Genomic DNA, 22,322 nt, shown 5'->3' on the forward strand with positions numbered 1-22,322 from the left:
TCGGAAATGACATTATTTCCAGATAACACTTTGTAATATTGTAATTTGGGAAGCGAATGTCCGGCGGCACCCAATTTACTCAATTTGAAACAACAGACAAGGCTGAGAGCATGGAAAAAGACAATGGACAACCTACAGTGCCTCCACTAACTTTCCTCCCACTCTTTCTTTTGACTCTATTGTGGATCACTAGCTAGGCCGCTGCTGCAGTTTATTTAAAATGGTAGAATCACAGAGTTGGAAGAGACTATATGGATCATCCAGTCCAAACCCCCACCATGCAGGAAAAGCACAATCAAAGTACCCCTGGCAGATGGCTATCCAGCCTCTATTTAAAAAATTCCACCAAAAAATAAAAAAACCTCCACCACACTCCAAGGCAGAGAAATACGCTGTTGAACAGCTGTTACGGTCAGAAAGTTCTTCCAAATGTTCAGGTAGAATCTCCTTTACTGTAATTTGAACCAATTGTTCTAAGTTGTAGTCTCCAGGGTACTGAATGAAGTGACTATCTATATAAATAAAAATGTAATGTTCGTTTGTGGGATTAACATAACTCAAAAACCACTGGGCAAATTAACACCAAATTTGGACACAATACACCTATCAGGCCAAAGAGTGACCATCACTCATAAAAACATGGAAAAACACAGCAGAAGAGACTTTAAAAAGGCAAAAAAACACCCCCAAAACATTATAACACATGCTCATAACCACATAAATACATATATCCACACATATACACATATGTACAAATATACACACATATTCCCACACAAAGCACATATACACTGACTGGGCCACAGCAACGCGTGGCAGGGAACGGCTAGTTGAAAATATAACAGTTCAATGGTCGAGTGAAAGTTAGGTGGGGATTTGTGGTCCAAAACAGACCACAAATCTCAATGTCTGTAGGCTTTCAGGGATTGTTTCAAACACCTTTTAAGCACCAAAGCTTAAACTTACCACTTACCAGCCAAATATGGTTATCAATAACTCTGTTCCTTTCCATATGCCTATATTATTTAATTTTCTGAAAAATACAATTAAAAAAAACTCAAATACAACAGAGGCTATAGAAAATGCTCATTGCTGGTTTATTTCTTTAGAAGCTTCTATTATCAGAAGTGGGAATGTTTAAACATACAAAGTAGAAAGGACAGAAAGTGGTGTCTGGGTCATGGAGGGTGAAGAACCCACAACAGGAAAACCAGTTCCTTCCCTCATTCTGAAATTCTCCCCTCTGTCATCCCCTGAACACTACACTCTCATGCAATGCTTTATTAGTGAAGCCTAGCCCTATTCCTTCAGCATCTACAACCACTTACCTAATCTCACTTTTTCCCAACTTGCTCTGTTCTCAATTATTTTTCTTATTAGCAAGACATAATGAAAGAACACGAGTTTGCACTGATTACCCATCTTCTCATTTCTCACTCAAAAGGTGTTGAGATAGAGGTGTGATCATTCCTCCTGCCTTCCATAATTTAAACATAATGATGTGTTCAAATATAGTAAAGTACAGGTCGAGCTTCCGTTATCCAGAATCTTGAAATACTCCTAAATTGTCCACATAAGTGGTTGCAACAATAATATCTTTGCTTTTCTGATGGTTCAATGTACACAAACTTGGTTTCATTCACAACATTATAAAATACTGTGTAAATTCAATTTATGTCCATATGAAACATAATTCCATTTCATGTTTACACTTGGGTCCCATCTCCCAAGATATGTGTATGTATATACAAATATGACATTCCGAAATCCGCAACATTCCTAGTCCAAGCATTTTGGATAAGGGATACTCAACCTATGGTACCTTTCTGATCATCCGAAGAAGTATTTTGCAGCACTGCCTCCTGAAGGGCAGTGGCTAATAATCCTTTCACTTTAACCCAATCTAGACATCCAACAACAGAGACAATGTTGTGCGAACTGAGCTTTTAAAGGGTTTGTGTTTTCGTAATTTGGGGTGGGGGGGGGGGGTTAACACTTCTGTCTGACTGCATTCACACAGTAGAGACCAAATGATTGTCTTTGCAACAATTACAATAACTTTCTAATGCCCATCAAAAAACAGTTCATACAGAAGCCTGGTTTTCAATCAAAGGCTAGTTGATTCAATAAACAATAGTCTCATTTCTAAATATTTCTCTTCAGATCTATATAGTATGCAAAATTCCTCTTTAAAAAGTGATTATAACTTTATTTATACATATATCTTTAAAAACGGGAGAGATATTTAAATTAAAAAAAGATAGGGTAGGTAGCAATTAAGTCCTATTGAGCAGTTGTTACTCTTAAGGTTTGAATGAACATACAAGTAAGCGCGAGGGAACTATTTCACTATTTTCCTCTCCCTTATTCCTCTGCTCACAAGAAAACATGAGGGATAAAATCAGGTTTTTCTTTCAGCCAATTCAGAAGTGAACAAAATTGCACAAATAAAATAAAAACCCCAAAGTTTCACCAAATGTTAAAGCAGCAGTTTCAAGAAGGGTAAGATTTACAAATAAAAAATGTCCAATATCTATATAAAATAATGCTTATTTTTAAAAAAAGGAAGGAGGAAGAGGAGGACAAGGCTCTGTGCTATGCAAAAGCTCTGAAAAAGAGGCCACTTTCCTCCTCCCCTCTCAAGCCAGCTTCCTAAATTATATACAGTGAAGGTGCAAAGGGTCTATAAAGCAAGGGCTGGAGTGAGCAAACCAAAGTGGGTGGCTATACACTCCTCACACAGTGATAAAGAAATGCCCTACTAGAGTTTTAAAACAGGGCAGGGGTAGGGAAATGCATACAGATCTACTTTCTAGCATCTCTGAACCTTCGGTGAGTACGCATGGTTTAGGATCCCATCCTTTGATAACGGATAACCTACTTCTGCTGCTTTCTAGGGAGATTTGGTATCAAAAACAGCTCAGCAAGCCTGCTTTCCCATGGAAGGAAACTGAATCCATGCTATCCTTCCTGTCCCCCGGTTGAGGGGGCAACAGAATGCTGAAAAGAGGTGGTAATTCAGAAGGGACATGGGGAGGATCCTCCACAATTTGGATCTACCGGGATCAGAGGAAAGGTCTGACCGGGGAAGGGCCGAATGTATGAGAGGTGGAGCCTTATCCAGCTCTTCCTTTCGAACCACCAGAGTCCCACATGCTGCCATCACGAGTCGTCTTCCATGCTGAAACTGGAACGGCGGCTGCTGCCCTTGGAGGCGCCAGGCGAGACAGAGGAAAGCAGTGGGTCGGAGGCGCCGAGTGGGGACAGAGCAGTCCCATCGTCCATGAGAACATCCTGCAGGGCTCCCCCGTCTGATCCCAGCGCAAGACCCAGACCCAGTTCCTCAGCCGAGAACGGCAGATCCAGGGAGTCTGCAAAAGGGGGAACTGTGTCTCCTGCCAAAGACTGCGTCATCGAAGTCAACGGCAACCCGTGCATCTGGACCTGCAGCTCCAATTCCTAGAGGAGAGAGCAGAGCTTGGCGAGTGAGACCCAGCAGCACGCCTGAACGGGGCCTGTGCCCACTCTGCCCCACCCACATGGCAGCACAACACCCCCTTGGCTACCTGCACACGCAGCTGCAGGCTACGATTGGCCTGCTCCAGCTTCCGCTGCCGGATCTCCATCTCCTTTGAGCGCTGCTGCTCTTTCTGCAGCTTCCGAATGTAGTCCACCGAAGCCTTCAGGATGGTCCCTTTGTTCCAACGCATCTCCCTGAGGGGAAGAAAGGCATGCAAGGTCCTGTCATTGCCCACAGCATCCAGTGATGGTCACCTCACAGGATCAGAGCATCTAGCCCAGTGGTTCTCAACCCATGGTCCCGGGACCACCAGTGGTCCACAATAATGAAAATATGGTCCATGGCCTCACCACTGCTACACCATTGCCTCGAAACCATGTGGCAACAAGAACTACTGGTCTCACAAAACCCTCTTATAGTGCAGAGGCAATGGGGATGTCGGGAGGGAGAACTGACTATCTACAAAAGATCAATACTACCACATCATTCATTATTTATTTATTTACAGTATTTATATTCCGCCCTTCTCACCCCGCAGGGGACTCAGGACAAATTACAATGTACATATAAATGGCAAACATTCAATGCCATAGACACACAACGTTCAATGCCACAGACACACAACATATATAGACTGACACACAGAAGCTATTTAACATTCCAGCTTTTAATGAGGGTATTCTGGCCACCAAGGAAGCTGTTGCTTCACCATCCATTTGTGACACTGATGAAGTACTTCCTCATTCTTTGCATGCTTGCTGGAGATTTTTATGGCCTTGTAAATTAGTTAAATTAGCCTCCCCACATAAGCGGTACCTAAATTTCCTACTTGACAGATGCAACTGTCTTTCAGGCTGCAAAGGTCGACAGCAAGCTACACAAATTGGTCGGAAGCTCACTCTGACTCAGGCCGGCTTCGAACTCATGACCTTTCGGTCAGTAGTGATTTTAATGCAGCTGACTCCCAGCCAGCTGCTCCACAGTCCCAGTGCACCAGCTCTAGATAATTGAATATGGTTTTGTGTGAGTGAGCAGATGGTGACTACTGGGTGGCATATGTTCTGTATCAGAGACTAGAGCTAATGAATGCAATTTTCTGGATAAGCACCCCAAATAACCTAACTAAATCTAAAGTTGACCAAAAACTGATTCGTAACCCTTTTGGTATTAATATTGTTGAGTGGTCCCTGGTCAAAAAAAAGGTTGGGAACCACTGACCTAGCCAAATGTCAAAGGATTTTTTGTCCTCCAAATGTTGGTTAGAGAAGTAGTTCTCAAATGATGGTCCTTCACATATTTGGGGCTCCAAAAATTCTTCACCATTATTATTAATTATTATTAACTTTATTTGTACACCGCTAACATCTCCCGCAGGACTCGATGCGGCTTACAAAGGCCAAGGCCTCAATAAAACAACAGCATAACAATACACATAACATTTCATGCAAATCAAAACGTTAAGCAATAACAGTAAACAATAAGACAATACACCATAACACGATAAAACTAGGGCCGGGCCAAATGTAATGGGTACAGATTAAAAAGTGCTGAGTATGACAGGTGAAAAGTGCTAAAGTGCTTCTGGGACATATTGCTGGAGTTTCCTATTCTGGAAAGGCACACCGGAACAGCCAGGTCTTCAAACTCTTCCTAAAGACTGCCAGTGTAGGGGCTTGTCTGATGTCCTTGGGGAGGGTGTTCCAAAGTCGGGGGGCCACTACAGAAAAAGGCCCTGTCCCTCATCCCCACCAGACGCGCCTCCGACGCAAGTGGGATCGTGAGCAGGGCCTCTCCAGATGAATGTAGAGAACGCGTGGGTTCATAGACGGAGATGCGGTCACGCAGGTAGGCAGGTCCCAAACCGTTTAAGGCTTTGTAGGTGAGCACCTGCACCTTGAATTGGGACCAGAAAATGAACGGCAGCCAGTGGAGCTCCCTGAACAGGAGGGTTGACCTCTTTCTGTAAGGAGCACCAGTTAACATCCTGGCCGCCGCCTGTTGGACTAACTGAAATTTCCGAGCCGTTTTCAAGGGCAGCCCCACGTAGAGCGCATTATAGTAGTCCAATCTAGAGGTGACCAAGGCATGGACCACCCCGGCCAGATCAGCCTTTACGAGGTACGGTCGGAGTTGGCGCACAAGTCTCAATTGTGCAAAAGCCCTCCCGTACACCGCCGACGACTGAGCCTCAAGCGTAAGTGATGAATCCAAGAGGACTCCCAAACTGCGGACCATTGGCTATACCAACTGCTACTTCTTCAAGTCCAAAACTTCTGGAGGACTGGAGTCTGAGAATCACTACAATACACCATTTATTGTTTTGTTTGTTGTGTTTTAACTTATATCCTGCCTTTCTTCCTAAATCAGAGAGTAAAATTAAATCCAATTAAAACAGCAGATGGCATCTTGTTCAAGTCATCAGTTAACTTATGTTGGCTCCATATATTTCTTAGGCTTTCCTAAGGCAAGGAACATTCTGTTTTGTTAACTGTTTTTTTTTGTTGTTTTTTTTGTATTCAGTAAACATCAGAAAGTGGAATTTGAAAGCAACCACACCTATGGGGAGGGAAGACAGTGGGAAATTTGGAGTTTTCTTGCATAACCCTAACCCACAGAACAGGCCTTTGTCCCACTCTGACGAAAAACCACACATCACCACTTTGCCAAACTTACGGATCATTTGATTTTGGAATGAGAGTCCCCAGTTCTTTGATTCTGTCATTGATATTGAACCGCCGCCGCCGCTCAACTGCAAAGAAACAAAAAGGATGTTAACATGCCATTGTAGGAAGTACAGCTGCTTTTACTGTTGCAACTGTTATTAATAACTAACAACAATTGAAATTTTGGGACACATTTCAGTAAGGAAACTGTTCTTCAGTTCTTCCATTTTATATAGCCTCCCAATGGCCCAGAAAATGGAGATTAGGTAAATACAGAGCGGCTTGATCAAGGCTGGCCAATCCTCAAACTGTATCATACCTGCCCATATCAGAGCTAAAAGTAGGTATCGGGGAAGGCTGGCACTAAGCAAATAATTATGTTTCCAGGGGACTTCAGATAAATGTCTAGACCATTGGTTCTCAACCTGGGTCCCCAGATGTTTTTGGCCTACAACTCCCAGAAATCCCAGCCAGTTGACCAGCTGTTAGGACTTCTGGGAGTTGAAGGCCAAAAACATCTGGAGACCCCAGGTTGAGAACCACTGGTCTAGACCTTATTGCTGGAAAAGTATGACTGAAACTGTAAAATCTCACACGGCCTCAAGATTTTCTGCAAAGACTGTTCTTCAAGTGCTTCCTTTTATCACAAACAATCTCATCTGTCATGTACCCTGAAATATTACTATGTGCCAGGTTCAAGTGTTCCCATTTCCCCAGACATTGCAATTGATCACACCTTTTAGCTACAGAGCCACCTTAAAACTGGGCAAACACGTGGCAACTGCCTCAGACTGTAGATTCAGCTTGACATGAAAAAGCAAAAAATAGTCAGGTATTGAGGGCCTAGTTTTGTTCAATTTCCAGCCTCCTTGAGTAATTTAACTTGGTTGGCTTTATGTATGTTGAACCTTGTTCTGGAGTGCTATTTTTTGCTCTGCCTCAAACAATAACACATTTTGAACCAGTCCTGTTTGCTTTCGGTTTTATTATTGTATTTGTACAGTAGTGGTTGTATACTACTTGGAATCCAGCAAAGGATTAAAGATGGTTTAAGAGCCAAAGAGTAAAGCGGGATGTAAAAAATTACTTCTAGGAGTTAGAAAAAACAAGAAGCTTATCAATTCCTTGCTTCTCCCTCATGACTAGCAGAAACTGAATTACATGGAAGAGATGTGACTTTAAAAACTTAATGTCAATAAACATATACGGGGCACAAAGTTCATTCCTCCCTGGTATAGACCTTCCCATGGTACGTAATGCTGACACTGTTATTGCCCCATATCTCATACCAGTGCCACATCTGAAACATTTACATTGTTATGCCCATATATTATACGATGGTGAAATATTTCATGTTTTACATTGCTATATGGATATGTGTATATATAGCATGTGTTTGTGTGTGTTTGATATGATGAATAAAACCAACCTTTGTGATGAATATTATTATCGTTGGAATATTTAACTGTGCGTTGATTTTGAAGTTGTGCGAATTTTAAGTTGCTTGTTAATGTGCCTTTAAGTCATCTATTGACTTGTGGTGATCCACGAATTTCATAGGGTTTTTAAAGCAAGGAATACTGAAAAGTGGATTTACTAGTTTCTTCCTCTGAAATACAGCCTACAGCAATTGGTATTTGTTGGCCATCTCCCATCCAAGTTCTAACCAGGGCTGGCCCTGCTTAGCTTCCAAGATAAGCTTAAGAATTAGTTTATTTGAGATATTAAGATTGATCTTGCCTAACAAGAGACTGGGAGAGGAGCAGCGCTGGATCCCTTTGAGTCCATCATTGTGTTTATATGGTATCTAGGGATTCCTCATTGCATTTTCTTATGCACCAAAACCAGTTTGGCCTGCAAAGGATTATTCAGCACTTTGGAGCCAGTTTTTATGTATCACTAGCTGTCCCCTGCCACGCGTTGCTGTGGCTCAGTGTTTTGTGTGTGCGTATATATATTTGTGTATATATCTATATATGCGTGTTTGTGTATATATGTGGTTTTGCGCATGCGTTGTAATGTATATTTTGGCTTTTTTGACTTTTAAAGTCCCTTCCACTGTGTTTTCCAGTGTTTCTATGAGTGATGGTCACTCGTTGGCCTGATAGGTGTACTGTGTCCAAATTTTTTGTCGGTTCATCCAGTGGTTTTTGAGTTATGTTAATCCCACAAACGAACATTACATTTTTATTTATATAGATGGAGAACTAAAGAAGAGGAAAGGGGAAATGTTCCAATGGTAACTGTAAGCACAACACTGGATTTTAGTCCAATGACCTGCCTTCACCAGTCTCTTAACGTAAAGCAGCACAGAAGCTTCAGCCCTTCTCTTTTTCTATTAATAGAATCAAAAAGGAATTAAATCCTTTTTTTTCTAGGCAATATTTGAGACTACATGCAAGCCCAAATACAGCTACATTACTGGACCTCTGTGACACAGCAGGTTCTTACGTAAAAACATATAGAAAAATAAGGAAGAAAGAAAAAGACAGGGAAAAGGAGAGTGAGTGGGGAGAGAAAACAGAGAGGGAGAGAAGAGGTGACATGACCTCAACTAAGCCAACTGAGTCAGGCAATCCGGTTCCCACCACCCACACACAGCAGTCCAGCCCACAGCACCCTCTGCAAGCTGGCTCAGCCTGTTTGTTTTCCGCTGGAACTGAACAAATCAACAGGCCGAGCAACTTTGCAATGTTCTTTTCTTTCCTAGTAGAAGCAAGGAGCCGCTTAAAGTCATCCAACATTCATTTCCTCCCCGTTTAAAGAAACTATGAAGAAAAGGGGAGCAAAGTGATGACACAGTTCCTAATTCTACCCCCTTAAAGATTTCCTTCCAATTTTCAGCAACTTCAAACTTTTGTTGAGCATTTAGAAAGATACTTTAGGCACTCAAAAAAGGGGAAGGCAAAGAAACCAAGGGGTGTTAATAAAATAAATACAAAACTTCCTGGTGTTAGTAAATTTTACTTTCCGTCACACCAAAAATTTGCGGATTAAGTAAGAATTTCATTGGGAGGCAGAATGCTCTCATTTCTCTCCCACTCATAGCTGGACATCTAGATTGGCCCATAAGGTCCAACCAGTTATCACCTTCAGCTATAATGCACACAAAGGTTGACAATCAAGCGTTTCACAGTCGGATGGGAAATTTTAGACTGTTGTTAACTTTTGTTGTTTATAATATGGATTATTTGTTTTTAGCTATAGTTTTATGTTCTATTTTATTTATTTATTTATTTGCGGCATTTATATGCTGCTCTTCTCACCCCGAAGGGGACTCAGAGCGGCTTACAATATATATTTTCATACAATATATTATATTATTAGCATAGTACAATATCAGTATATATTACTATATTGCACTATACCATTATATTGTAATATTATTAGTAATATTACAAGTAATGTAAATATATAATTATAATTATAATAATATGCACGTTTAAGATGTTGTGAGCCGCTTTGAGTCCGCTCTGGAGAAAAGTGGCATAGAAATCTCTGAAATAAATAAACAAGAAATAAACTCTATAATTTCCAGCTGAATTCTCTTGCCCTTTGCTCAACAGTCCTGTCTATTGCAATGTCTGCAGCGTTTTCTAAGTTTAAACTGCCTTGGTATTTTCTCATGATCCCATGAGGTCAGTTCTGCAGTAAGAGAGTTCATTGCTAGCCTTGGATTTTAAAGCTGGAGAAGGTTTTAAGCTTAAGCTCTATACCAATGAGAGAAATCTTATGTAAATATTCACTCATTAATTCTATATACGTTCACAAGGGCAATTGTTCTTTAAGAGGAAAAAAATCCAAGGACTTTATTTTTGTTCAATACATGGCTCTCCTCTTCCTCCATTTTATTGCCACAACAATCCTAATGGGCTGAAAGTGAAACAGTCACCTAGAGAGTGACGAAAATACCCAGGAAGTTTTCACAATTCAGCTAAGACTGGCACTTCAACCCTTCAAGTCCAACACTCTTAACAAAAAAGCGAGAAATATGTTGTTCTCCTGGGATGATTGGCACACGGCTTTCATCAATCCTTATCCCCTATGGTGATGGAAGATTAGGGAAACTGCAGTCCAGCAACATTTTGGGGGCAACCTGCTCTCCCTACTGTAACTACTACACATCAGTGGATTTCAAGGGAACTGAGGAAGTCAATGGGTCTCATCTAAGCATGACTAGGTCTGGAGTCAACCCACCATCTGGCCTGATATGAGGCACAGTCTTTGCTCAGCTATATAGAAAGTTATTTTGAAGGATCCCAGCTTCAAGTTGAAATCTTAAACAAATTGCTCAATATTTTTCCCATTCCCCACCCTCAGTACAGGTGGCCCTTGGTTAGATTCCAGGATTGAAATTCATGTATATTCAATGACATAAGAAACAGCAAAGTCAAGGTTCGTTTGCTGGATTTAAAAAAAAACCCATTTTCAAGCTATGGATAGTTCAATTCACAGATTCAGTATGCCCGACTGCTCATTGGAGAGAAGGATAGCAGAGGCAAAGATGAAGTACTTTGGCCACATCATGAGAAGAAAGGAAAGCTTAGAGAAGACAATGGTGCTAGGGAAAATGGAAGGAAAAAGGAAGAGGGGCCGACCAAGGGCAAGATGGATGGACGGTATGCTTGAAGTGACTGGATTGACCTTGAAGGAGCTGGGGGAGGTGACGGCCGACAGGGAGCTCTGGCGTGGGCTGGTCAATGAGGTCATGAAGAGTCAGAAACGACTGAATGAATGAGCAACAACAAGCCACATAGGGCTGAATGTACTGGACCACCCAATCCAGACCCTTAAGATGAAGTCGGCTACATTTGACACTCACTGAGATTATGGTTGTCTTTCTTCTGCCTTTCTTTCAGAAATGCTTTGGCTTCATTCTCTACAAAGCAGAAGAAAAAATATAGAGAAACAAGGAACAACAGTCAATATCAGCTGCCACACTCCCCGGTACTGTAGCATTTATTGGTGCTGTTTGGATCTCCATAATCCAGTACCTGACATCTCTCTCTTGATATTGGGCAGGTCAGCTGGGCAAGAGTTGCTGACAGTTACAACTGGCTCCATCATCCCTTGGTTGCTGTACACATCCAGGAGGTTTCCAGAGACAGGCAGCTAGACATGAGGAGGAAAAGAAAGAATTCAATCTACTTTCTTGCCTACACAGCCAAGAATGCCTATTCTCAGATTTAGACACAACTAAGTAAAAGCTACAGCTTAGATCAGAGATGGAAATCATGCAGACATTCCAAATGCTGGTGAACTAAAACTCCCACTGGTAAGGAAGGCTGGACCTTTTATCAAATGACATCTGGAGGACTGCATGATTCCCACCCCTCTTCTAAAGCACTGGTACTTAAACTGTGGGTCCCGACCCTAAATGGGGTCCTCACAGCTCAATGCTGGGATCACAAACAATCTGACAATGGTGAAACGTTTCGGAATACAATCTATTTATTTATTTATTTATTTATTTATTTACTATATTTGTATACCGCTTTTCTCAGCCCTTGGGCGACTCAAAGCGGTTAACAGTAGCAAAATTCAATCCTCAAAACATCATCATACAACAGTTAAAAACAATTAAACAGTAGCATAATAGACCATCATTACAAATCAATAAAACATACTTAAAATCATGAACCAGTCTCATCATCCAATTGTTCCATATTCCTATGTTTGTTACACTGCCTTTTCTAATGCATGCTCGAATAACCAGGTCTTCACTTTCCTCCGAAATTTTAACAGGGAGGGGGTCAATCTGTAGGAAGGGCATTCCATAGCCCAGGGGCCACTACTGAGAAGGCCCTGTCTCTCATCCCCGCCAAACGTACTTGTGACTGAGGAAATTGCCAGAGGAAATGTTTAATCAAATGCACAGAAGAACATCCATGTCTTCAAATCTTTCCAAAAAGTGTATAAGGTGGGGGCTAGTCTGATCTCCCTAGGAAATTCCAGAGTCGGGGGGGGGGGGGGGGTCGACAACCGAAAAAGCCCTCACTCTCATTCCCACCAAAGAGACCTGTGACTGAGGTGGAAGTGAGAGAAGGGCCTCCCCAGAAGATCTCAGGGATTGTGTGGGTTTGTAGAGGAAGATGAGGTCTTGTATATTAAAACTTTAAATATGAAAACTTTAAAAACACGTTAAATTGATATGTGTACGCATTTGCCTCGTTTTTGAATTCTGTTATCTTGTGTCATCTCACTGTTAGCTGCCTTGACTCCAGTGGAAGAAAGGTGGGATAAATAAAAAGATTATGATGACAACAACGATAATAATAATAATAATAATAATAATAATAATAATAATAATAATAATCTGAAATCACAACACAGCCATTTATTTTATTCTCATTGTCACTGCATTTATTTAGATCTCACATTCCTTTCTTTAATAAGACTAAAAAAATCCCAAAAGGAATTCAATACTGCATTATCAGCACAGGAGATTTCAAATATAAGCAAGATACCTGCCTCTCACACACAAACTCACCAATGTGCCAGCATCACAACAGATTCCCATGAAGTCATAATATAGCCATGTATGTATAAGTTTGTGTTTCTGGGTTTACATTTATTTTTTGCTGGGATGTCAGATACAAAAAACACACCTCTCACTTCAGTCTAACTTGGGCCTTGTTTCAGTAGCATCACAGAGAGAGATGCAGACAAAGAAGACGTCAGATTGGAGAATGGGGTCATCTTCACTTGGCACAAATCTTACATTAATAATCATTCTCAGTCTTTTCTTTCTTACAGGAAGAAAAGGAAAATCACAAAATTGTCTACTGGAACCTAGAGATGGACAAGAATATTTCGTCAATTTTAAGAAACATACGGAATCCTCTGGAAGAGGATTCGTATGCTCACTTGCGGCCATCCAGGAAAGTATCTTTGGTGCCTTCCTTCGAAGAGCAGGTAAGTATCTCCAGGCTGGGATAAGGCTGCTTTTTAGACTATGTCTCCGTAGGGTGACATACCATCCCCTCCCCCCAATTATAGGTTTGGAGGGCTAAGGCACCAGAGGAAGGAAGGAAGGAAGGAAGGAAGGAAGGAAGGAAGGAAGGAAGGAGAGAGGAAGGAGAGAGGAAGAAGAAAGGTAAGTAAAGAAAGAAGGAGGCAGGGAGGGAGGAAGATGGTTCCATCCTCACTTAGGCCTCCAAAAGGGCTGAAACTGAAAAGACAAAGCTTTTTAGACTACGTCTCCGTAGGGTGACATACCATCCCCTCTCCCCAATTATAGGTTTGGAAGGCTAAGGCACCAGCGGAAGGAAGGAAGGAAGGAATGAAGGAAGGATGGAAGGGGAGAGGAAGAAGAAAGGTAAGGAAAGAAAAAAGGAGGGAGGGAGGAAGATGTTTCCATCCTCACTTAGGCCTCCAAAACGGCTGAAACTGAAAAGACAAAGCTTTTTAGACTATGTCTCCGTGGGGTGACATACGATCCCCCCTCCCCCTAATTATAGGTTTGGAGGGGTAAGGCACCAGAGGAAGGAAGGAAGGAAGGAAGGAAGGAAGGAAGGAGGAAGGAGAGAGGAAGGAGAGAGGAAGAAGAAAGGTAAGGAAAGAAAGAAGGAGGCAGGGAGGGAGGAAGATGGTTCCATCCTCACTTACGCCTCTAAAATGGCTGAAACTGAAAAGACAAAGCTTTTAAGATGGTATGCCTCCATAGGGTGACATACCATCCCCCGCCCCCAATTATAGGTTTGGAGGGCTAAGGCACCAGAGGAAGGAAGGAAGGAAGGAGAGAGGAAGAAGAAAGGAGAAGAAGGAAGGAGAGAGGAAGAAGAAAGGTATGGAACAAATTGGCACAAATCTCACATTCATAATCATTCTCAGTCTTTTCTTTCTTACAGGAAGAAAAGGAAAATCACAAAATTGTCTACTGGAACCTAGAGATGGACAAGAATATTTCTTCAATTTTAAGAAAAATACGGAATCCTCTGGAAGAGGATTCGTATGCTCACTTGCGGCCATCCAGGAAAGTATCTTTGGTGCCTTCCTTCGAAGAGCAGGTAAGTATCTCCCAGCTGGGATAAGGCTGCTTTTTAGACTATGTCTCCGTAGGGTGACATACCATCCCCTCCCCCCAATTATAGGTTTGGAGGGCTAAGGCACCAGAGGAAGGAAGGAAGGAAGGAAGGAAGGAAGGAAGGAAGGAAGGAGAGAGGAAGAAGAAAGGTAAGGAAAGAAAGGAGGAGGGAGGGAGGAAGATGGTTCCATCCTCACTTAGGCCTCCAAAAGGGCTGAAACTGAAAAGACAAAGCTTTTTAGACTATGTCTCCGTAGAGTGACATACGATCCCCCCTCCCCCTAATTATAGGTTTGGAGGGCTAAGGCACCAGAGGAAGGAAGGAAGGAAGGAAGGAAGGAAGGAAGGAAGGAAGGAGAGAGGAAGGAGAGAGGAAGAAGAAAGGTAAGGAAAGAAAGAAGGAGGCAGGGAGGGAGGAAGATGGTTCCATCCTCACTTAGGCCTCCAAAAGGGCTGAAACTGAAAAGACAAAGCTTTTTAGACTATGTCTCCGTAGGGTGACATACCATCCCCTCCCCCAATTATAGGTTTGGAAGGCTAAGGCACCAGCGGAAGGAAGGAAGGAAGGAAGGAAGGAAGGAAGGAAGGAAGGATGGAAGGAAGGGGAGAGGAAGAAGAAAGGTAAGGAAAGAAAGAAGGAGGGAGGAAGGAAGATGGTTCCATCCTCACTTAGGCCTCCAAAAGGGCTGAAACTGAAAAGACAAAGCTTTTTAGACTATGTCTCCGTAGAGTGACATACGATCCCCCCTCCCCCTAATTATAGGTTTGGAGGGCTAAGGCACCAGACGAAGGAGGGAGGGAAGGAAGGAAGGAAGGAAGGAAGGAAGGAAGGAAGGAGAGAGGAAGGAGAGAGGAAGAAGAAAGGTAAGGAAAGAAAGAAGGGGGCAGGGAGGGAGGAAGATGGTTCCATCCTCACTTACGCCTCTAAAATGGCTGAAACTGAAAAGACAAAGCTTTTAAGATGGTATGCCTCCATAGGGTGACATACGATCCCCCGCCCCCAATTATAGGTTTGGAGGGCTAAGGCACCAGAGGAAGGAAGGAAGGAAGGAGAGAGGAAGAAGAAAGGAGAAGAAGGAAGGAGATTGGAAGACGAAAGGTATGGAACAAATTGGCACAAATCTCACATTCATAATCATTCTCAGTCTTTTCTTTCTTACAGGAAAAAAAAATCAGAAAATTGACACCAGAGGAAGGAAGGAAGGAAGGAAGGAAGGAAGGAAGGAAGGAGGGAGGGAAGGAAGGAAGGAAGGAGAGAGGAAGAAGAAAGGTAAGGAAGGAAAGAAGGAGGGAGGGAGGAAGATGGTTTCATCCTCACTTAGGCCTCCCAAATGGCTGAAACTGAAAAGACAAAGCTTTTTAGACTATGTCTCCGTAGGGTGACATACGATCCCCCCTCCCCCGAATTATAGGTTTGGAGGGCTAAGGCACCAGAGGAAGGAAGGAAGGAAGGAAGAAAGGAAGGAGAGAGGAAGAAGAAAGGTAAGGAAAGAAAGAAGGAGGGAGGGAGGAAGATGGTTCCATCCTCACTTAGGCCTCCAAAATGGCTGAAACTGAAGACAAAGCTTTTTAGACTATGTCTCCGTAGGGTGACATACGATCCCCCCTCCCCCGAATTATAGGTTTGGAGGGCTAAGGCACCAGAGGAAGGAAGGAAGGAAGGAAGGAAGGAAGGAAGGAAGGAAGGAAGGAGAGAGGAAGAAGAAAGGTAAGAAAAGAAAGAAGGAGGGAGGGAGGAAGATGGTTCCATCCTCACTTAGGCCTCCCAAATGGCTGAAACTGAAAAGACAAAGATTTTTAGACTATGTCTCCGTAGGGTGACATACGATCCCCCCTCCCCCGAATTATAGGTTTGGAGGGCTAAGGCACCAGAGGAAGGAAGGAAGGAAGGAAGGAAGGAAGGAAGGAAGGAGAGAGGAAGAAGAAAGGTAAGGAAAGAAAGAAGGAGGGAGGGAGGAAGATGGTTCCATCCTCACTTAGGCCTCCAAAAGGGCTGAAATTGGAAAGACAAAGGTTTTTATGCTATGTCTCCCCCCCCCCCCCCCCCACCTATTACAGGTTTGGAGAGCTAAGGCACCAGAGGAAGGAAGGAAGGAAGGAAGGAAGGAAGGAAGGAAGGAAGGAAGGAAGGAAGGAGAGAGAAGAAGAAAGGTAAAGATAGAAAGAAGGAGGGAGGGAGGAAGATGGTTCCATCCTCACTTAGGCCTCCAAAATGGCTGAAACTGAAGACAAAGCTTTTTAGACTATTTCTCAGTAGGGTGACATACCATTCCCCCCCCCCCCCCAATTATAGGTTTGGAGGGCTAAGGCACCAGAGGAAGGAAGGAAGGACGGAGAGTGGAAGAAAGGTAAGGGAAAAAAGAAGGAGGGAGGGAGGAAGATGGTTCCATCCTCATTTAGGCCTCCAACATGGCTGAAACTGAAAAGACAAAGCTTTTTAGACTATGTCTCCGTAGGGTGACATACCATCCCCTCCCCCCAATTGTAGGTTTGGAGGGCTAAGGCACCAGAAGAACGAAGGAAGGAAGGAAGGAAGGGGAGAGGAAGAAGAAAGGTAAGGAAAGAAAGAAGGAGGGAGGGAGGAAGATGGTTCCATCCTCACTTAGGCCTCTGAAATGGCTGAAACTGAAAAGACAAAGCTTTTTAGATGGTATGTCTCCATAGGGTGACATACCATCCCCCTCCTCCCAAATTATAGGTTTGCAGGGCTAAGGCACCAGAGGAAGGAAGGAAGGTAGGAGAGAGGAAGAAGAAAGGAAAAGAAGGAAGGAGAGAGGAAGAAGAAAGGTAAGGAACAAATTGGCACAAATCTCACATTAATAATCATTCTCAGTCTTTTCTTTCTTACAGTAAGAAAAAGAAAATCAGAAAATTGACGCCAGAGGAAGGAAGGAAGGAAGGGAGAGAGGAAGAAGAAAGGTAAGGAAAGAAAGAAGGAGGCAGGGAGGAAGATGGTTCCATCCTCAATTAGGCCTCTGAAATGGCTGAAACTGAAAAGACAAAGCTTTTTAGACTATGTCTCCGTAGGGTGACATACCATCCCCTCCCCCCAATTGTAGGTTTGGAGGGCTAAGGCACCAGAGGAAGGAAGGAAGGAGGGAAGGAGAGAGGAAGATGAAAGGTAAGGAAAGAAAGAAGGAGGCAGGGAGGAAGATGGTTCCATCCTCAATTAGGCCTCTGAAATGGCTGAAACTGAAAAGACAAAGCTTTTTAGATGGTATGTCTCCATAGGGTGACATACCATCCCCCCCCCCCCCCCCAATTATAGGTTTGGAGGGCTAAGGCACCAGAGGAATGAAGGAAGGAAGGAAGGAAGGAAGGAAGGAAGGAAGGAGAGAGGAAGAAGAAAGGAAAAGAAGGAAGGAGAGAGGAAGAAGAAAGGTAAGGAACAAATTGGCACAAATCTCACATTAATAATCATTCTCAGTCTTTTCTTTCTTACAGGAAGAAAAAGAAAATCAGAAAATTGACCCCAGAGGAAGGAAGGAAGGAAGGAAGGAAGGAAGGAAGGAAGGAGAGAGGAAGAAGAAAGGAAAAGAAGGAAGGAGAGAGGAAGAAGAAAGGTAAGGAACAAATTGGCACAAATCTCACATTAATAATCATTCTCAGTCTTTTCTTTCTTACAGGAAGAAAAAGAAAATCAGAAAATTGACCCCAGAGGAAGGAAGGAAGGAAGGAAGGAAGGAAGGAAGGAAGGAAGGAAGGAGAGAGGAAGAACGGTAAGGAAAGAAAGAAGAAAGAAGGAGGGAGGAAGATGGTTCCATCCTCACTTAGGCCTCCAAAATGGCTGAAATTGGAAAGACAAAGCTTTTTAGACTATGTCTCCGTAGGGTGACATACAATCTCTCTCTCCCTCCCCCCCTCCCCCCCCCCCCCCCCCCCCCCCAATCATAGGTTTGGAGGGCTAAGGCACCAGAGGAAGGAAGACCTATATTCAAGGCAAAGCAGTTCCTGGATAGAGGAAGCCTACCATCAATGCAAAACCAGGGCTCCATAATGGATCGTTTCTCAGCATTCCCATCTTTTAACCTGGCAATACAGGCCGCAGCTGGTTGCCTGAATTGGAGCCGAGAAGGAATTTTTCCCCATTGTCCCCAAATTGGCTCTGGGTGGAAATGGGTTTTTCGCCTTCTCTGCATTGCCTTCCCCCTGATTGCTGCAAATATCCTTTGATTTGTAGCTCAGGAGGAGTTAAAAGATGGGTTTTCCCGGGAGGAAGAATGGATCACCTCTTCTTTGTTCAATAAAGTTCATCAATTCATGCTCAGTTCATACAGGTGTGTTGTCTTGTTGTTTGACATAAAGATTCAAAGACAAGGTTGTTTTAGACATTTACACAAATCTGTTGTGCAGTGTTTACATTCAACTCTGCAGAAGAGGCTGTACTTCACAAAAATCAGCCTGTTCAGCAAGCCTTGCAAATACTGGTTTCTTATCAATAATTGGTTTATTTTACATCTCAGGCAGAAAGAAAAAAAGTTTAAGAAACCCTGTTCTAGAGGATGAACAACTCAGCCAAAGATTATTGAAACTACATTTTTAGTTAACATCAATTGCTGAATAGCTTCCTTGATTCATAGAATCATAGAATCATTGAGTTGGAAGAGACCTCATCGGCCATCCAGTCCAACCCCCTGCTAAGAAGCAGGAATATTGCATTCAAATCACCCCTGACAGATGGCCATCCAGCCTCTGTTTAAAAGCTTCCAAAGAAGGAGCCTCCACCACAATCCGGGGCAGAGAGTTCCACTGCAGAACGATTATATCCATCTGGAATGTGGCCTTCCACTTTCCCTGTTGCATTCTACCTGACCAAGCATAACTCTTCCTATTGAATCAAGCCTTCTTGTGATAGTCCAAGGCACACTAGACTCAGATTAATGTGTCTGATTTACTCAGGAACCCTTTATTCTGGACATTTTAACATAATGGGAAATGATGTGGAAAATGGCCTTTGTGCTCTCAGAAATTATCATCTCTTGAAAAAGAAACATTTGTGCATATTTAATGCCATTCAATTAATAATAATAATAATAATAATAATAATAATATAATAAACTTTATTTATACCCCGCCACCATCTCCCCCAACAGGGACTCGAGGTGGCTTTCATGAGGCCAAGCCCAAACAACAAATTACAACAAAGTAAAACCAAGAACACAAACAACAAGCAACATCATAATTACATAACAATAAAAGAAGAAGAAAAAACATATAAATATATTAGCAATATAAAATTACAATCACAGTGACAATGGGCGAGCCACATGTGCATAATAAAGTGATTAAAAATGATTAAAAACTCGGGTGAGATAAAAGGAGGAGGAGGTTATTTGCAAGGGGAGCTCAGTTAAAAAAAACAGGGTTTTGGAACCAAGCTTTCCCACGAGGGGGGACGACGACACGTGTACTCCAATGACAGAAACGTTGAGGCTAGGTGATAGTGTGACGTTATGTACCTACTCACCAAAGGCGCAGCAGAAGAGCCAGGTTTTGAGGTTCTTTTTAAAGGTTTCTAGGGAAGGGGCTTTCCTAATCTCTCCGGGTAATGAGTTCCAGAGTCAGGGGGACAGAGAGGAGAAGGCTCTCTCCCTAGTGCCCAAAAGGCGAGCTTGTGAAACTGGCAGGGGCAAAAGGAGGGCTTCCCCCGAAGATCGGAGGGCTCAGGCTGGTTCATGAAGGGAGATACAGTCATGAAGGTCAACAGTTATTATAGAAACAATATACATTTTACTAGTGACAGTCCGCATCGTTTTGATAAATTTGTCTGGAAGTTCTGATCAACTCTCTCTGTTCAACATTCCAGGAACCCTTTCACATGACAGAATTAGAAAGCTATGATTCTACTTTAACTGGCATGGCTGCACCCTATGGAATCCTAGGATTTGTAGTTTAGGGAGGCACGCTTGGCAGGGATGAGAGACAGGGTCTTCTCAGTGGTGGCCCCTCAGCTGTGGAACGCCCTGCCTACAGATATCAGATCGGGCCTCCTCCCTGCTGGCATTTCGGAGGAAAGTGAAGACCTGGCTGTTCGAACAAGCATTTGATTAAACAGTGTAATTGAACATAGGAATACGGAATAATGGATGATGAGACTGGATTCTGATTTTACTGTTGAGGCGCTAATGATTGTTATACGGATGTTTAATGATTTATGTTACAATTGTTTTTAATAGCCCTATACTTGTCTCGTGATGTTTTGTATCGATGTTGTTCACCGCTTTGAGTTGCCTGAGGGCTGAGAAAAGCGGTATATAAATAAAGTACATTAATTAATTAATTAATTAATTTAGCATTCTCAGCCAGAAAGTGCCTCCTTTGATTTCTCAGGAAACTACAAGCTCCGCGTAAGCATTAGGAAGAACTTCCTAACAGTAAGAGTTGTTTGGCAGTGGGGTATGCTGCTATACTGATCACATGGATCTTTTAACAGATTCTGTTTTGAGGCTGTTTTACCCAATTTATATACCTGGTTTATGTAATGTTATTATTGTTTTCATGTTGTTGTATTTTATGTATTATGTATTTTATGTATGGCATCTTTGTGTGCTATTTTGTGAGCCGCCCTGAGTCCCTATAGGAGATGGTGGTGGAGTACAAATAAAGTATTTATTTATTTATTATTTCGCACAGAGTGGTGGAGTTTTTTTCTCTGGATATTTTTAAGCAGAAATTGGATGATCATCTGTTGGGTGTTTTGATTGTGAATGGCCCTTTGGGTCTTTTACAACTCTATGATTCTATGCAGGCAAGGGGGCTGAAAAGGAATCAAAGCAGTATAACTGCATACCATAAACACATTTTTCTCTTTAGCAAACTTAGCAGGAAAAAATATTCTACTCACAGTGCTAGGCATCTGTAGACCACCATAATCATTGTAGCTGGATTCGAGGCTGATAATTTCATCTATGACATCATCAATCTGACAAATGAAAGGGGAAAAAAAGAGCAGAAAACATAAACCACAATGAAAAATACAGCCTACTGGAAATACTTGAGAAAGCAAGGAGATGCCAGCAAAACTGAGGGAAACTAGTAAGGGGTGGGAGGATACTCACCTCTTTCTCAGAGCTGGAGCCAATGTTCAGCATAGCCATGGGGCTATTGGGGGCACTCCCAGTCCCACCTGCTACTCCCTGCTGTTGCGGCTGCTGCTGAGTCAAACCATGTTGAGACTCAGGGGCAGAGGCAGCCTGTGGGGAGCAGGATGGTGGTGCCCCTGGGCTGGCCCCAGCTAAGGCCTGGGTTGCCATTTTGTTGCCCATGGCAGTGGAGAGGTACTGCTTGACCTGCTGCCGCTGAGCTTGCTGGATGTGGTACTTGGTGGGGTTCTCCAGGTGAGTCTGAACCTAAGCAAGGTGGGGCAGAGAAGGAGAAGGGACACAGTGTTAGCCAGGCCATTCAGGTGGAGGATGCCAGTCTTTTCAGGCATAGAAGATACATTTCTAAATCTAAAGCATTTCAATGTTAAGTCTGGAGCAGTAGTGTGTTTGCAATGTAGTGTACTGTATCTTTGATCTTTTACTGGAAATTATGTTTTACATATATTTTAATCATTTTATATTTTTTTCAAAATTACATAATAATAATTATAATTATAATAAGAATAACAATTTATTTGTAACCCTTGTAAACTAACGCTTTAACCTATTAAAAGCCACCTTGAATTTCATCTTGAGAGAAAGTAAAATATAAATTCAATCAATCAATACCAGCCTGAGATACTTTGCCATCTGAGACAGAGAAGCAAAGGACACCCTTTGGAACCCATCAAAGGCACAGATCATAGTACTCAAAAGTCAGCCAAATTCTGACACCTGAAGCAGAAAGTCTCAAAGTAACTACTATTCATTCCTGGAAGTACAAAAAATATCCAGGTTTCTTTTACACTGCATACTTATAGTACTGTTGTTCTACTTTAACTGCCATGACTGTATTCCCTGTACTCCCAAGGATTGTAGTTTGGTCAGAGGCACTAGCAAAGTATTCTCTGTCTGGGAATTATAGAGGCTCCACTCCCAAAACTGCAAATCCCAGGACTCCAAAGAATATAGCCATGGCAGTTAGAGTGGCACCACAGTGCTATAACTGTATATTGTGAAAGCATATCTGG

General features: G+C 42.6%; 1 protein-coding gene and 1 long non-coding RNA gene across 3 annotated transcripts in view; one reads left to right on the top strand and one right to left on the bottom strand.

The window, feature by feature from the left end:
- Window positions 1-1,074: 1,074 nt before the first annotated feature.
- The window catches only part of TFE3 (transcription factor binding to IGHM enhancer 3), a 59,868-nt gene continuing 38,620 nt past the window's right edge, over window positions 1,075-22,322 (bottom strand). The window contains exons 4-10 of the mRNA XM_060763130.2: window positions 21,268-21,558; window positions 21,054-21,131; window positions 11,178-11,295; window positions 11,006-11,062; window positions 6,194-6,269; window positions 3,567-3,714; window positions 1,075-3,459 (exon numbers count right to left, since the gene is read on the bottom strand). Coding sequence (XP_060619113.1) covers window positions 3,163-3,459; window positions 3,567-3,714; window positions 6,194-6,269; window positions 11,006-11,062; window positions 11,178-11,295; window positions 21,054-21,131; window positions 21,268-21,558 — 1,065 coding nt within the window. The 3' untranslated portion in view covers window positions 1,075-3,162. The remainder of the gene's footprint in view (window positions 3,460-3,566; window positions 3,715-6,193; window positions 6,270-11,005; window positions 11,063-11,177; window positions 11,296-21,053; window positions 21,132-21,267; window positions 21,559-22,322) is intronic.
- On the top strand, window positions 15,774-17,101 carry LOC137096108 (uncharacterized). 2 transcript variants are annotated; one of them, XR_010909273.1, is made up of 3 exons: window positions 15,774-15,917; window positions 16,060-16,137; window positions 16,997-17,101. It is a non-coding gene; the product is annotated as an uncharacterized lncRNA (long non-coding RNA). The 2 variants fall into 2 exon arrangements; XR_010909274.1 differs by lacking the exon at window positions 16,997-17,101 and adding an exon at window positions 16,503-16,553.

This window comes from Anolis sagrei, chromosome 2, assembly GCF_037176765.1.
Source record: "Anolis sagrei isolate rAnoSag1 chromosome 2, rAnoSag1.mat, whole genome shotgun sequence".
NCBI lineage: Eukaryota > Metazoa > Chordata > Lepidosauria > Squamata > Dactyloidae > Anolis > Anolis sagrei.